The 17,490-nt window shown below is 40.1% G+C and overlaps 1 protein-coding gene across 4 annotated transcripts in view; it reads right to left on the bottom strand.

Moving 5' to 3' along the window:
- The window catches only part of LOC122801123 (guanine nucleotide exchange factor DBS-like), a 3,406,519-nt gene that overhangs the window by 54,249 nt on the left and 3,334,780 nt on the right, over positions 1 to 17,490 (bottom strand). For all 4 annotated transcript variants that reach the window (XM_044070650.1, XM_044070651.1, XM_044070652.1 and 1 more), the window contains one exon: positions 14,526 to 14,629. In XM_044070650.1, coding sequence (XP_043926585.1) covers positions 14,526 to 14,629 — 104 coding nt within the window. The remainder of the gene's footprint in view (positions 1 to 14,525; positions 14,630 to 17,490) is intronic.

Here is a 17,490-nt window from a genome sequence, read left to right as displayed (position 1 = left end):
GAATAGAGTTTGATATGTTAAATTATTTGCTCACATAACAGTCATGTTTTTCAGTAGCTTATGTTTGAAGGGTCAGATATCCATATACCCATCAGCTTCATGACACAAATTAGTAAAGACCTGACTGTGACTCAGGTGAGCTGGATTGACTACCTGGAGAAGCCAATGAGGAAGGGTTGCAATAAGCTGCAGAAATCAGCTTACCCATCCTGGTAGCACAGAAAGGTGGTGTGGTATTCTGCAGTGCAGACACTTACTCAAGACAACCACACACTGCATGCAGCATAAGGGCCAGAACTCTGGAAAGCTGCATTCATGTGGCAGCCTTCACTGAGAACATGTAAGAATATACACATTTCACATGAGATGGCATAGCAGGCCCTCCTATATGCATGTGTGCACATCAGCTGCCAAGTGAGGTTTAGGCCCATAAAATAGAAAAACCTATCATGGTTACCTGGATGACTGCTGAACCACACTCTAACTTTCACATCTCTGGTCCAAACTGATCTTTCTGATTTGAATTACTTAATGCATTTTTAGCATTAAGTGTCAAGTTATATGACTTTAATTGGTAGCTGGACAGTTGCTCAACAGTCACTTGTATGACAAACACCATCCAGCTGAACTGTGGGTTCACTGACTGAAGTTGCTGTAGTTCAGATAGTGTCTTTATCTTGAGGTGCAGTGTCCATGGAGATTATTATAATAAGTACACAGTGGCTGAAAACTGCTTGCCAAAAGTACCTACTGTCCATGATGCATGTACACTACCACCAATGTACTGTGCATCTTCTGACTATGCGTATTGAAAGGGATGCCTCACTTACCTGTGATCATGTGAATGACTACCCATCCCTATTCACTTATGTGCTGGCCATTCTCTGTAACAACACTCTGCCATGTACCAATGTGCTTGTTTAGTACTGTGTATCCAGCTGCAGGCTACCACATACAGTGTGCTCCACCTCCGATTACATCTCCAATGTAATGGCTGCACCCTGGATTGTATTTTCACACTGCTGTAACATGGTGATGATATCCCACTACCACCCTCAGTAAGATGCATTCAACAAGTGCAGAGCACAGTGGCACTGATGCATGTTTACTGTGGTCAGTAGGGACTTTCTGTGAGTGGCTTTTGGCTGCTGTGACTGTAGTTAAGATGGCTGTCATACCTTAGGAATCCCTAATCCCTCAGAATAGGGGTGATGGAGGCTTTCAATTTACAAACAACAATTGTGTTTTGACTTTTTGAAAGTCTGTGTTTAAAACTTTTGCTTTCTTCAGTAAGGTTTCTGATCTCAGGGCTTTCAACAAATTGTCCAATAGTCTGTTTTTGGTTTCTTTCTTGAATTAGCAGTAATTTTATTGCACCAATGAGAATAGACTTGAATTATGGCAGGCCATTAAATATGACATTTAGGATTTTAGCCAGATGCACACATGTGAGTGCACACACACACACACACACACACACACACACACACACACACACACACACACACACACACACACACACACACACACACACACACACACACACACACACACACACACACACACACACACTTGCACCAATGACCATTTACCTGTAATCGACAAAAGACTGTACAAGTCATTTTCACTGACTGTAATCAAGGCCAGCCACAGGTAGAATGCAGCCCTAGACAAACAACTCCATAATGTCTTCCTTTTGCACACTTGTCCTGCCCACAGCCTCCAAGGTACTTCCACTGTTTTTTCTATATCCTGGTCTCACACCATCCAGACAGATTACTCCTTCTTTTCTCACACTTTGTCTCACACTTCTTTTTCCCTCCATCCTTTCAACACACTCCAGTTTGCCAACACTGCACTATATTAACTGTGGAGGAAGTAACTAAATTAAGCTGGAGTCTGGGGTGCTAGGCTACCAGACATCAAAGGATTCGAGTTGACTGAGATGCATCTTAGAGCGTTTTTCCAACCTTTGATCCAGTGATGTCATGAACAAAAAGTAAGAAAAGAAATTCATTCTTGTTTTTTTTTTTTCTTTTCAAGGGCCCAGAAATTGTAGTTTATTCGCTGTTTGGGCAGTTTTTCCATCTCTTTCAACTTTCTGGTTTAAAAGCCCACATCTGCACAGGTTTGTGCTTGTTTAAGCTCCATGCAGTGGCGCCGAGCTGAGGTAAACTATTACTGGTGCCAGAAAGTCTGCTCTTCAGTTTCTCCCTCAGATCTTGCTAGTTTTTTCTCTCTTGCACTTCAAATAGCCTAATTACTTTGCACTTCAACAGTTTTTTGTAGCTATTATTGTAGAACACCTAAGTGCCATCAGCACTAGTCTTTCTTCAAGGAAATAGCTCCAGTACTTAGTAGTTATGACCACCCCTCCTGGCATGATTAAAGGGCAGTTCCCTGTGCTTTCTCCTATAAACCTGGTTCACTTGGGCATTCTGAGGCAGTGCAGCAACTGCCTCATATACACAGACAACCCTCTCATCTTACCTCCCAACACTCAGACTTGTGAGAGATGCACTTATATCACCAAATTGGAAGCTTTGCACTCTCCAGCCAAGACCAGGCTAGCTGGTCAAGAGGAGAAGGTCAACATCTGCACCATACCACATGGAACACATAGCCCTCCAGAACATCCACTATTACAACTCTCACATAAAAACACAAACCATACATCCACCTCCACAGAGACTCTCAATGGAAATTTACCCAAACAGCAGAGACCTCCAAATCCAAAAAATAGTGAAACTCAGAACCAAGGACCAAAAACTGGATGAGAGCCAGGAACCACACAGACCAGTATATGACCATCAAAAACCATTTATGGAACAAACAAAGCAGTCAAGCTCTTTTGTCTTGCATCAAGACTTCATCAGAACTGCTATATACAGGACCTCCAAAACATAAATGCACTCGACCACCACAACACAGCACAAACCACAGGACACATAGCTCACCTTCACAATGTGCCCCTCAGCCTAAGCCCCTGAGGTTAAACACCTTGCCCAATACACTAATCATAGGTAACTCAATAGTGAGGCACACATATGTCCCACTCACTAGGTTGAATAAGGAGAAGGTAACAGTCAGCTGTCTATCAAGTGCCAGAATCTGACACATAACACACACACTCAGGTCACTCCACAACAAGTACAAGTATGACGCTGTCATTGTCCATGTGGGTGTGAATGACCTGAGATGCACCTCCCTGGACTACATGACAAGAGGCATTGTGGAGCTCTCGGATTATGTGGCTCAGGAAGGTATGACACTAGCCCTGAGCAATATCTTACCGTCACCAAGAATGATACCACAGTACAAACAAAAAATGATTGACTTCAACAATTGGCTAAGTTTCTGGTGTCATTCTAAGGGGAGCCAGTAGCTGTCTGCTTGGGATGACATGATTGACAGACCTCAATGCTTTGCCAGAGATGGCCTGCATCTGTCACCCCTGGGTTTCCAGGTACTGGCTAAGGCTCTTGCCAACTCTATAGTGCCTTTTTAGGCAGTGTTCCAAAGACCAAATTACCACCATAACAGCTATAAATAAATGCAATTGGAGGGTCATGCTGCTCAATGCTAGAAGTTTAAATCTCAAGATGCACTCGCTCAAAGCACTCCTGAAAATGGAGAACATCAACATTTATGCTGTAACAGAGACCTGGTTTAAAGCGGCAGAAAACACCTCTGCGCTACCAGGCTACAACTCATTCCACACCTTTTGGCTCCGAAACATGGACCGAAGCTCCAAAGGCAGTGCTGTCTCCATATTCATAAAGAATATGCAAACCTCCAGACTAGTAGCCCAGCATAACGAATCTGAGATACTTCAGGTACAACTAACATTAGGTAAGACAGTGATCCAGGTCATAGCCTTCTATAGGTCCCCAACCATGTCCCTAGACTCTTACACCATGTTTCTAAGCACCATGGAATCTATTAAGGTCCAACTCAGCACTCTCTTACTAGGAGACTTTAACTGTCCCTCCATCAACTGTGAAAACTACTCAAGCACCAATATACTGGCCTAACACTTCCTGGAATTCATCAATTCCAATGCCCTGGACCAGCTCATTCTGACCCCCACTAGAGGAAGCAACATCCTTGACCTGGTTATTACTAACATGGGCGACTGTTGCTCTACACCAATAGTCAATCCCTCCCTGGTCAGATCTGACCATAAACTAATCACCATAGAAATCCACATCTCACCCACATGCCCCGCAAAGGTAACCACCTTGAAAAACTTCTCCAAAGCTGACTTTGGACTCCTAAAAACCGAGGTGGCTAACTTCATGACACCCATGCTAATGGAAAATAGCCGCATGACTGCTGAATCATACACCAATGCACTGTACGAACATGTACATAAATGCATGGAACTAGCCATACCCAACAGAACTATGATGGTCTCCTCCAATCTGGTGGTCCCCTGCCATTAATAAACTCTACAACAGAAGGAAGAAACTGTTGCAGAAAAAGGTGAAGTCCCAAGACTGGAAAAACTCCTTTATTATCCTCAACAAAAAGTTGAGATCTCTCATCACATCCTCTAAAGCCAGCTATGAAGGCAGAATTGAGGCAGACACTAAAAACAATCACAAAGCCTTCTATAGCTATATCAAGAACCTCCATGGCAATACCTAGATTTGTTCTGAGCTACTGCAAAATGGCACCTCCTATACTGAGCCAACAGATATTGCCAACATACTGGCCGACAGATTCAGTGCCAACTTTACCCCTCTCACCCCCATAAAGGACCAATCACAATACTGGAAGAATGCCAAGCACCCAGCATTACTGCAGTGATTAAAGCTGCATTGTCCAAGACCAAGAGTACAGTTTCCATGGGACCAGATAATATCCCAGGCTGTATTCTACATGAACTACAAAGTGAATTGGCACCACATCTGTGTGCCCTGTTCAATCACAGCCTCACCTCAGGCTTTGTCCCTACCGAATGGTGCACTACTACAGTCATCCCTCTCCATAAAGGGGGAGTGACTACAGACCCTGAGAATTATCGCCCAATTAGCCTGACGAGTCTGATATGCAAAGCTATGGAGCACATCATCATGGGCCTGATAAACAAAGATATAGGAAATCTCCAAACTTTAGACCCCACGCAATTTGGCTTTGTGAAAAAGAGATCATGCCTGCTCTACTTGGTTGACTTTTTTGAGTTAGTCACCAGGGCTGTGGATGAAGGTAAGGCAGTGCATACAGCCTACCTCGATCTGGCCAAGACCTGTGATACCATTCCTCACTCAGGAATTATTGATAAACTCAACAAACTAGGCATCAACCCTTATATCACTAGGTGAGTTGCAAATTGTCTCATAGATAGAACACACAGTGTGAAAGTAGCAGACTCCAAGTCAGACTGCCAACCAGTCACGAGTGGAGTCCCACAGCGATCGGTCCTGGGTCCTCTCCTGTTCGGCATCTAATTCTCAGAAGTCCAGGCCAACACAAAGGGACTCTGGCTGACCAAGTGTGCAGATGACTGCAAACTGGGAGCCATCATTAACTCCCCAAGTGATGCAGGCATCCTACAGAAAGGCCTTACTGAGACCAGTGACTGGTGTCAAAACCATAGCCTTAAGCTTAATACCAAAAAATGCGTCATCATCTCCTTTGGTAAAAACTCAATTCCCACTAATTACCACATCAATGGGAGCCCACTGAACATTGAAGGCATTATAAGAGATCTGGGGACGCAGGTTGGCAGCCTTCTATAGGTCCCCAACCATGTCCCTAGACTCTCACTCCAAGTTCCTAAGCACCATGGAATCTATCAAGGTCCAACTCAGTACTCTCTTACTAGGAAACTTTAACTGCCCCTACATCAATTGGGAAAACTACTCAAGCACCAATATACTGGCCCAACACTTCCTGGAATTCATCAATTCCAATGCCCTGGACCAGCTCATTCTGACCCCCACTAGAGGAAGCAACATCCTTGACCTGGTTATTACTAACATGGGTGACTGTTGCTCTACATCAATAGTCACTCCCTCCCTGGTCAGATCTGACCATAAACTAATCACCATGGAAATCCACATCTCACCCACATGCCCCGCAAAGGTAACCACCTTGAAAAATTTCTCCAAAGCTGACTTTGGACTCCTAAAAACAGAGGTGGCTAACTTCACGACACCCATGCTAATGGAAAATAGCTGCATGACTGCTGAATCATGCACCAATGCACTGTATGAAAATGTACATAAATGCATGGAACTAGCCATACCCAACAGAACTATGACACTCTCCACCAATCTGGTGGTCCCCTGCCATTAATAAACTTTACAACAGAAGGAAGAAACTGTTGCAGAAAAAGGTGAAGTCCCAAGACTGGAAAAACTCCTTTATTATCCTCAACAAAAAGTTGAGATCTCTCATCACATCCTCTAAAGCCAGCTATGAAGGCAGAATTGAGGCAGACACTAAAAACAATCACAAAGCCTTCTATAGCTATATCAAGAACCTCCACGGCAATACCTAGATTTGTTCTGAGCTACTGCAAAATGGCACCTCCTATACTGAGCCATCAGATATTGCCAACATACTGGCCGACAGATTCAGTGCCAACTTTACCCCTCTCTCACCCCCTAAAGGAACAATCACAATACCAGAAGAATGCCAAGCACCCAGCATTACTGCAGTGATTAAAGCTGCATTGTCCAAGACCAAGAGTACAGTTTCCATGGGACCAGATAATATCCCAGGCTGTATTCTACATGAACTACAAAGTGAATTGGCACCACATCTGTGTGCCCTGTTCAATCACAGCCTCACCTCAGGCTTTGTCCCTACCGAATGGTGCACTACTACAGTCATCCCTCTCCATAAAGGGGGAGTGACTACAGACCTTGAGAATTATCGCCCAATTAGCCTGATGAGTCTGATATGCAAAGCTATGGAGCACATCATCATGGACCTGATAAACAAAGATATAGGAAATCTCCAAACTTTAGACCCCATGCAATTTGGCTTTGTGAAAGGGAGATCATGCCTGCTCTATTTGGTTGACTTCTTTGAGTTAGTCACCAGGGCTGTGGATGAAGGTAAGGCAGTGCATACAGCCTACCTCGATCTGGCCAAGGCCTGTGATACCATTCTTCACTCAGGAATTATTGATAAACTCACCAAACTAGGCATCGACCCCTATATCACTAGGTGGGTTGCAAATTGTCTCATAGATAGAACACACAGTGTGAAAGTAGCGGACTCCAGGTCAGACTGCCAACCATGAGTCATGAGTGGAGTGCCACAGGGATCGGTCCTGGGTCCTCTCCTGTTCGGCATCTACTTATCAGAAGTCCTGGCCAATACAAAGGGACTCTGGCTGACCAAGTGTGCAGATGACTGCAAACTGGGAGCCATTATTAACTCCCCAAGTGATGCAGACATCCTACAGAAAGGCCTCACTGAGACCAATGACTGGTGTCGAAACCATAGCCTTAAGCTTAATACCAAAAAATGCGTCATCATCCCCTTTGGTAAAAACTAATTTCCCACTAATTACCACATCGATGGGAGCCCAATGAACAGTGAAGGCATTATAAGAGATCTGAGGATGCAGGTTGACAGCAACCTATCCTTCAACCACCCACATTGCCACTGTGGTCAGAAAGTCCTTCTATGCGGCACATCTCATTACCAAGGGTTTTGCACCCAGGAAGAAATAAGTCATTGTCTCTCTCTACTTTTCCCTCATTAGACCATTCATTGAGTATAATGTCCGATTTGGCATGTACCTCACTAGACACCTGCAACAGCTGGAGAGGTCACAGAAGTACCTCACGAAGAGGATCCTAGGCATTAAACACATGTCCTATATGGACACACTCAAAAGACTCCAGCTATTCTCTATCTCATATCGCCTACTTAGAGGAAGTCTCTGCTTGACTTACAAAGACATGTCTAACCCAGCTCTGTTAGAAATGCTACATCTGAAGAAATTCCAATCCCTCCACACCACACGCTCCAGAGACCTCAACCTCATTACCACAATCAACAGAACATGCTGGAGGAACAGGTTCCTCACCCAGAGACTGCCCATGCTCTTGAATAGACTTCCCATACATGCCAAGCAGAGCACCTCACTGTATCTCTTCAAGAGAAATCTTGATGAGTGAATTGGTAATAGAAAGTTGACCCCGGGGATCACTCCAGTGGCTCTACCTGATAGAGGCACTGGGAACTAAAGTCGGGCGGCACGATGTCAGGGCACTTCTATGGGCTAGACTTGTAAAGGCTCCAGGGCCATTAGCCTAGTACACACCTATGAACCTATAAGAAATAAATTGCATACAAAGTCTAAAGTTCAAAGCTAAACAATTAGTAATTTCTAATAAACTGAGAAGACAAATGTTTGTAAGGCTTTAAACAACATATCTAGACAGTTACTTTCTGTGTACCTCTCTGGTATTAGATTAGGATGCACATGAAAGAACAAATGATGTTAGGCTCAGATTATACAGCTGTGGGTTTGGGGGCAGAAACCAGAGCACCTGGATAAAACTCACATAAAAATGTGGAGTACATGCAGATTCCACACACAAAGAATTACAACCAAAACTCAAGCAGAATGCTAAGTTCTATAAGATGGCAATGCTGCTCACTGTACCACTGTAGGGGAATTCCATGCATATGCAGTAACATGTACAGGAAGGTCAACTATTTTTAAAGAAAAATAAAAAATATATATTTCTTTATCTTAATGGTTTTGCTTTCAATGGGGGAGGGCTGCAACTCTTTTTAGGTCAGGTTTTGCCGAAGATGGTTTATGTACAATTGGATTCTTATTTGTGAGAGAATAAATTTATGATCCATTTCAGTCTGGCTTCTATTTAAGGCACATTACTGATACAGCCCTCAACGTGTGTGTGTGTGTGTGTGTGTGTGTGTGTGTGTGTGTGTGTGTGTGTGTGTGTGTGTGTGTGTGTGTGTGTGTGTGTGTGTATGTGTGTGCGAATTGGGGCGAGGTTAAGAAATGGAGCTTGATTATCATGGGCAAATCTGTGGGCAGAAAAATAAATAAACACATTAAAAATCACACATTGACTGAAATGTTGAAGTTTAAAATGATTTCCCTACTGTGTGGTAGTAAATAAGATATAGTATGCTACACCAAATCATTTTAACATAATAAATCAAGAAATGTTGCTTTTTCAGAGTCTATACATACTTTAAAATTATTCCCTACATATACATTTGTCCTGTATGATGAGAAACAATTGCATGTATACTGGGAAGACGATGCTGAATGACACTCAGTCATCTCCCTCTTCTCATACATTATTATTTACCTTTGCTTGTGCATTGAGCTTAGTTACCATTATTGTGTATTTTACACTTGAGCAATATTAGCAAATGCATTATATTATATTATAAATGTAATGTATTGTATTATATTATAAATGTAATGTATTGTATTATTTTATAAATATGTATTGAATTATATTATAAATGTAATGTATTGTATTATATTATAAATGTAATGTATTGTATTATATTATAAATGTATTGTATTATATTATAAATATGTATTGTATTATATTATAAATGTAATGTATTTTATTATATTATAAATGTAATGTATTGTATTATATTATAAATATAATGTATTGTATTGTATTATAAATGTAATATATTGTATCATATTATAAATGTAATGTATTGTATTATATTATAAATGTAATGTATTGTATTATATTATAAATATGTATTGAATTATATTATAAATGTAATGTATTGTATTATATTATAAATATAATGTATTGTATTGTATTATAAATGTAATGTATTGTATTATATTATAAATGTAATGTATTATATTATAAATATAATGTATTGTATTGTATTATAAATGTAAAGTATTGTATTGTATTATATTATAAACGTAATGTATTGTATTGTATTATACTATAAATGTAATGTATTGTATTGTATTATCTGCTGTTCCCATTGCAGTTTTAGTTTTATAGGCATTAAGGTCTGATGCCTACACCTAGGAACCCATTTTGGGCCTACAACATATGCTGCCCTTGTAGTCACCCACATAAATTTAATATTTTTATGATTTTTGTGAGGTCTGCATATATGCATACATTTATTTACTTATTTATTGGTTTGTTAACTGAGTAAATTAGTGAGTCCAAAAACTGTTTTCAACAACAGCTGTGGCTAAAGGCCAAAGTTTGGAAAGTAATAGATCACAATTGTTGAATCCATCATACATGAAGTTTACATTTGAAATTAGTCCCAATTATCAGTGGAATTAATAACATAAAGTAAAAGAAAATGTTTATCAATAATTTATCACTGAAACTGTGCTGAGGTAAACAAAGGCGATTCACAAGTCTTATTAAACAAACGTGTATTTACATACATACATACAGATGACCATAGCTAAACACAAACTAGGGAAAAGTGGTGAGGGCTGAGTTAAGGATGAACAGAATGAGAGACAGGGGAGTGAAAATTAGGAAGAATCCTGAGAAATAATAGGAATATACAGCAATAACGTGTTGGATAGATTACTTAAAGGTTAGAAAAAACAAGCTGAATTATATTGTATTACTTAATTAATACTCAGCAATCACTGTGCTCTTTGCAAATCCACTAGTGAGGTACATAATTTGTAGTTGTGTTATTATATTAATAATTATATTACGCACAAGAAAAAGTCCATGAGCTGTAGCCATTGATAAAAGGCTAGAGCTGCCAACATAGTCTTCATTCCGCTAAGTACAGAAAAGAAGCACAGGACCATCAGGTTGTTTCAAGTTGCTCCCAAACTGCATTAAAGCAACAATTAAAAAAGCAACATATCAAAATCTTTTTAAAAACAACTCCAAGTTTGCCACCAAGATGTCAAGAGCCCATAGGCATCCACATATAAACTGTGGGATGCTCAAGCACTCCTGACTCCCTAAAAGACGACACCAAGCATCATTTACCACAATACACTCTTAAATGTTAACACATACATGTGCAGTGCATGTACAGTGGATTATGAGGGTATACCACTGCTACAGAACATTGGGGTGTGACACTATAGGAGGATGGATTTCCAAAATACAATACAATGACTTAAAAAGGTAAGTATTTTTTTAAATACAGCATTGTATAATAGCAATAATCAATGACCATGTGTGAGTAGTGCAGGCTGGTTTACTAATTTGATTCCTCAGGCTTCAACCTCAGGATTAAATTAAACTACCCATGGGTAAACCTTGCATTACCCATACCCAGTCATTAATTGCTACTAAACTACAACATATTATACTGTACTTAAACTTACTCTCTGTGATTTGTTCCTGAAGTATAGTGTGGAAATAACATTATTTTGTTGGATGGCATTATTTTCTGTATTCACATTTGTGTTCTGGGAGCTCCCCAGAAACAGAGTTCCTTGTTACATGACATTATCTGGTTGATAAAAATCTAGGTAAACAACAAAATCAGTCAGTGACCTGACCACCAGTACCACGGTTTGGTAGTGGTACCTGTTGTTCTACATATTTACATGTTCATAGGTTCATGGGTAAGTACTAGGCCAGATGCCCTTGTGGACCATTTTAAGCCTAGCCAGTTTCCCCTTTTTGTGCTTGAAATAACCTATCCCATTGTATTATAAATTAGCCTTACCCATCCTATGGTTGATAATTATATATTAGCCCTAATAAGAATAACTGGGGTCATACCATAGATAATTTGAGAGACTCATGCATGGGATAAAGAATTAGTAATACAGGGTGCAGTCCTGGGGTACATTTTCTGTTCTCCATCCATAGAGCTAAGAGTTGTGCTTGAATATGGACAGGGATGAACTTTGTTTTAAAGTATGGGGAGTCTGTTCCACTGCAGTGGTATCCTCTATGAGATACACCTGTCCCTCTAAACCATTCTGTTAATGTTGCAGAAGAGGTTTGCATCCCTAGAGTGAGTATTTCTGATGCCATTTCACTTGCTGATGTGCAGTAAATCCACCAGTAACAGGTCAGAGGATTCCTTTTATGCCAGACACAGGTCATCTCTTAGCTGTCTATAGGATACTGAGTATAGTTACAGGGTTTTGAGTCGGTCCATGTAAGACATGCTGTTTACAGCTTGTCTCTTTTAAGTAAGGTATCTCTGTGGGCATCCCAGTTGTTGCTTGGATTTGGACAGATACAAGTTAAAGGGGGCATTACATTCAATCACTGGCATAATGAGGGCTGAGTAAACGGGGAAATGACATCCCTAGATCTAGACACAGTGCCTTTGTTTATAAGTTGTGCAATATGTATGAACTTTCTTACAAAAGACAAATGTTGATCAAAAGTTAGGTCACTGTCCACATAAGTTGCCAAATCCTAAAGAACTGGGTCACCTCTTAGAGGTGTATCGTCAATGTGATAGTTCACTGGGCTACATAATTTCTCAAAGGATACAATAATGCATTTTTTGGCATTTAGTTTCAGTCCATGATTTTAGTACCAGTTATTTATTTGAGATAAATCTTCCTGCAGGATAGCTAAGTCATTCGGGGACTCGTGTTTTTTCATATATATTCCATACTGGGAGGGGAGTGGGCATACTGGCAGGTTTGTCACTGAATAGCAGTGAAAATTTTTGATCCATTCATGTGTCTGATGGTGACAACTGTGTTTGTGTCTGTGGTGGGGGACATCGTACTTCATGGAGAGATTTTATCTTAGTTTGTGCATGAGAGTGAATGGACAGTTTCACTCTACTGTTCTGGTCAGGTAAAGCATTTACAAAGTAATCTGCTGAAACATTCAGATAATATGGTATTACTGAACTTACATTATACACCACTTTGCATAAGTGTTTTCATAGCCTGCATCCTGTATGGAACAAATGTATGCATTTATACTGAGCAAGGAATGCTGTTCCAGCTGAATCTGCATGACAGTCACCTGGTTGGGAGAAGGAGTTTGCATCCAGTTGCTAAATCATGCCATAAGCACAAGTAGAGCCAAGGGAGGAAACATTGTTCCAGTATCAGCCAAGCAAAACCAAATCTGGAGATTCAAGCCATCATTCTTTGTACAGTATCCATAATATTTCCAAATTAATGTTCTGGTTATTATGGACCAAAAAGAATAATCTGAGCTGAACTCCTGTTATAATTATTTCCATTTTGACTATGAACTATCAACTATTGTCCAATTGAGGCTACAGCTGATTGAAACAACAGGCCTCAGCCAGCTGGCAAAATCAATTAAAGGGATGTTTTTCTGGGGAATGAGCACCCCTGCACTCTAATGTGGGGGGATTTGCCCCATATCTTTTACTTAAATATATTAGGTTCATGGTTACACAGGTATGGAGGAATCTGAAAAGCACAAAAGCTTTGAATCACTTCCACTACAATAATGGAAACCATGGTGCTAGTGATGCTAAATGAGAAACGGCAATCAATCAGTAGCAACTTCTGGAACTGTCCTTGAAGAGATGAAGCCTCAACTCATTTACATTCAATCAAGAGTAGAAAGCCATTGGTTCACCAGCCTACTGCATAAATGTAATGGTTGTACTGTTTTCAAATTTAAATGTATTTTTTTTTCATTTGATGTAATCAATAGTCTCTGAGGCAATGTATATCTTTATAAAAGTTACTGGGCAACAGACAATCACAAAAGTGAGTAATTCAGCAACTAAACAATGTCCACTCATACATTTGTTGCTAATAAACACTTGTTTATTATTTGTTATTTTATTGTTTGAAAATTGCTTTATCAGTCACCCAATGTTCTCTACAATGTTCTCCAAATATTATTTATAGCCATTCAGATGTGCCCACGACTAAGTCCGTGCAGTCTAAGAGTGGGCATCTCGAAGGCTGTCAAATGCTGTTACCTAGTTACATGTACTTTTATTGTTTCCTCTACCTTAGTTCTCACCACCTAAATTAATGTTCTGCGTAACAATCGTCATTCATCTCTTTGCATTTCTTATCTGTGACTGATTCAACAGGAAGTATCTGAAATGGTTGTTATTTTGCCATTACCTCTTAGTGCATTTGACAGATTAACCACTTGCTGATGATGATAGCATCTACTGTAGAACAGAATTTCACTTTATACATGCTTTTGGTTAATCTTCCCTCAGTTTTATTACTTAAGTACATTAGTCATCTTTATTACTCCATGCAGTGTATTAAGTAAGTTAATTTTTGACAGCTATGATCAAAATAATTAAACAGCAGGCTGGTAAAGCTAGATGAAATATGGCAAGGCCGGTGAGAACTGTACATCACCTGGTAATAAATCCTGAGAGAATATAGTGATGAGACACTCAGATATATGTGAGACTAGAAAGCAAAACAGTATGATGACATCAAAAATAAAAATGGGCACTTAATATGCTTTCCTCGTTGCTCACTTAATATTATCTGTACCTGTCATTAAAGTTTCCATCTCTAATGTTTCCACACACAATATAAAAGAGAGGCACTAAAATAAACTTGAGCCTATTTGCATTTGATTTTCATATATTTGCCTTACCAGAACTTCGTTTAATATGTAGAGACTTATTGTCTTGTCCAGCAGACTGTAGAAGTGTGGAAGGGACCCACCCACTCTTCTGGGAAGTCAGGTTTCTTACAAGCCTGCAAATAAAATGTCATAAGACCTTGATTTTTATTAAGAAATGCATATTGTACAGAAGTAGAATAAAAACAGAACAAACTGCATTTACTTGTTATGGAATTTTAATCTCAGACAATGTTGTTATGAAATTATACAAATTATATAACGGCGATGAAATATCATTTAATATCATTTACCAAAATATGTCACATGGCTAAAGTATAATTTGCTGTAACCTAATGTGAAAGAATAAAATTAATAAAAAAGTAGAAGACACTTGGACATATTGAACAATTGCAAGAAAGCACTTCAAGGTATGGGAATAAACTTGTCAGCTTCCTTCATATTTAAGCTATTCAAGTTACATTACATTATATTAGCTTGATGACAGAGGAAGAAACCCCAGGATTCAGCAAGCAGCCGTGCAGGAATAAGTTATTCCTGCATGGCAGGGACTGTTCCTGTTCAGCACAGCAGCACGCCATGCATATTTCTGAAGATGCACTGCCATGCTGTAAAATGGGCACGGTTCTGTGTGTGAGTGCAGGAGGTGTGTCTGAGAGCAGAGCTCTCACAATACACACACCCCCTGCACTCCAGAATTGCCGTTTGGCAATTTCAAATGAGTGAGAATGCAGGTAACACCCCCAACCCATCAGGGTAAGAAATCTGGACAAAGCCATAAGGGACAATAGTCCCTACCAAGCCATAAAGTTGATTGAATAACAGGTTTAGCATACGCACATAGCGCACACCTCCCAACCCATCAGAGTAAGGAATCTGGACAAAGCCATAAGGGACAATCGTCTCACAAAGCAGAATGTTGATAGACGAACAGGTTTAGCATTAGCAGGGATATTCAGAAGGGTAGACATAAAAAAACACAACAAATACATTTTTGTTTTTTTAATAACTGCGATAAAGTGTAAGCGTAGCTGCGCCGGTGTGCTCGTTGCTTAGCTATGCTTAGTCCAGCTTAAACAGCACCAGATGTTAAATAGCAAGAGACATCCAACTTAAGCAGTTCTGCAATAGTGTAGTGGTTAGAGCATATGCTTTGCAAGCAGCCATTCCTGGTCCAATCCCCACTGTGACCTATTCATATTTTACATGTGAAAGCAGTACATAAACATTTTTTTTAGAATTAGCTATGAAATAACATATATTTCTTAACCAGAGTACTGTAGTAGGTCCAGATGTGAGGTGTCAGTGTAATAAAGTTGTGAAAACCCCATATAAACACAAATGCCCCATACAGTACAGTTACACAGGAATAAATGTAATGAAAGCACATTGGGGGATGTCAGGGACAGTAAACAGATTTATAATATGTAATGAATGATGAATGAATCCCATACAGCAGATAGTCTATAAAATAAAAAAAAACAATGCTAAGCATTGCACAGCTCTGCTTACCAGGTGTAAGCACTGTGTAAATATGATTTCTAAACACTGAGTAGCCCAGTTAAGTGGATTTGCCCATTGGTAAGCAATGCTGAACCTGCCCCTTTAAGCACTGCCAACCTTAGCTAAGCAGGTTTGCCCGTAGCTTAGCTTAGCTCAGCATATTCAAAACTGTCCAATCATGGCAAAGGGTGGGAAATCAGCTGTATTTAAACCCTGCAGGTGGGAATATAGCTCATAACTGGTTGCAGCTTCCCACTGTAGTCAGTATGGCAGGTGTTGGAGATGGCATGCGCTTTCGGGCATAGGGGTGGGGCATACAGAAGTCCAAGGTCATGGTAGGAGTCCTGGTAAAGAACCATGATGAGAGACTGCTGCAGGGCCAGTACCATGGCTCCCAATATAAAGTGGAAGCCTGGGACCATCTCACCTGCAATCTCACCAGTGCCACTGGTATCCCTCGGACTGGTGAGCAGGTCCGGCACCACTATGCCAACTTGAAATGGAGAAAGAGGAAAATCTTAGACCAGTGGGTCCAAGAAACAAGGCAGAGGGGTGATGTTCCAGCACTGTGTAGGCATTCATATCAAGAACTGTTTACTAAAGTCCAGCCTGTGTATGCGATGGATATGTATGCCCAAATATTTCTTTATTCCCTTTACAGCTGCAGCTGAGTGGGCTGTGAATCAAGAAGCCTATGCTAACAGGTTGCAAAAGCTGTGTTGTGAGGCTGGTGAGTAACAATCCTGCTTGTAGTAGTCATACTAAATAAATATAAGGTAGTAGAAAGTCACCTGGTAGTATAAAAACATGTGTATGGGTTGTACTGGATAAACCAGACAATATGACAGTAATAGTGCCATATAGGTCATATTTCAATCAAACTGTAACTGCCTGCCAATAAAGTTCTAAATCCTGGACTGATTGTGTTTACTTTGGTATTGCATGGCATTTAGTGTTGCAGTCTCTGACTAGTAATGTTGTGTTAACCACTGTTACCCACACTGTGCTACATAAAAAATATGCCCAGTAATGTCTGTACGTACAAAGTATGATTGTACAAATAAGAGGGACTTAGACATAAAACACTGAAGAAACAGATAGCAGTTTCTAAATAGCTTACTGTGATGACACCCAAATTGTTGTATTTTTAGCACAGACAGCCATGGTTTGAATCCTGGGAGTGGTAGTAGTAAGCTGTATGCATAATCATACCTTTCAACTCTACAGATGTTTGCACAATATCCAGATAATTGGCTCATATATTAGGCCTGTTCCTCTGTCTCCCTGGCAAATTACTGGGATGATCCCAGAATTGTAGTCACTAAATAATGACATACATTTGATTTCATACCTCAAATCCTTCAGAAAATTTACATTAAAACAAATCATGTTACTCTAGCAACTCTCCAAGTTTATAAGAGCAATATTCAAAATATGTCCCTATTTGTACCCCCATGTTGTCAAGCTTTGTCTA

Source organism: Protopterus annectens, chromosome 4.part1 (assembly GCF_019279795.1).
Source record: "Protopterus annectens isolate FY-2018-M chromosome 4.part1, PAN1.0, whole genome shotgun sequence".
Lineage (NCBI taxonomy): Eukaryota > Metazoa > Chordata > Ceratodontiformes > Protopteridae > Protopterus > Protopterus annectens.
This window is presented reverse-complemented; position numbering and strand designations above follow the sequence as displayed.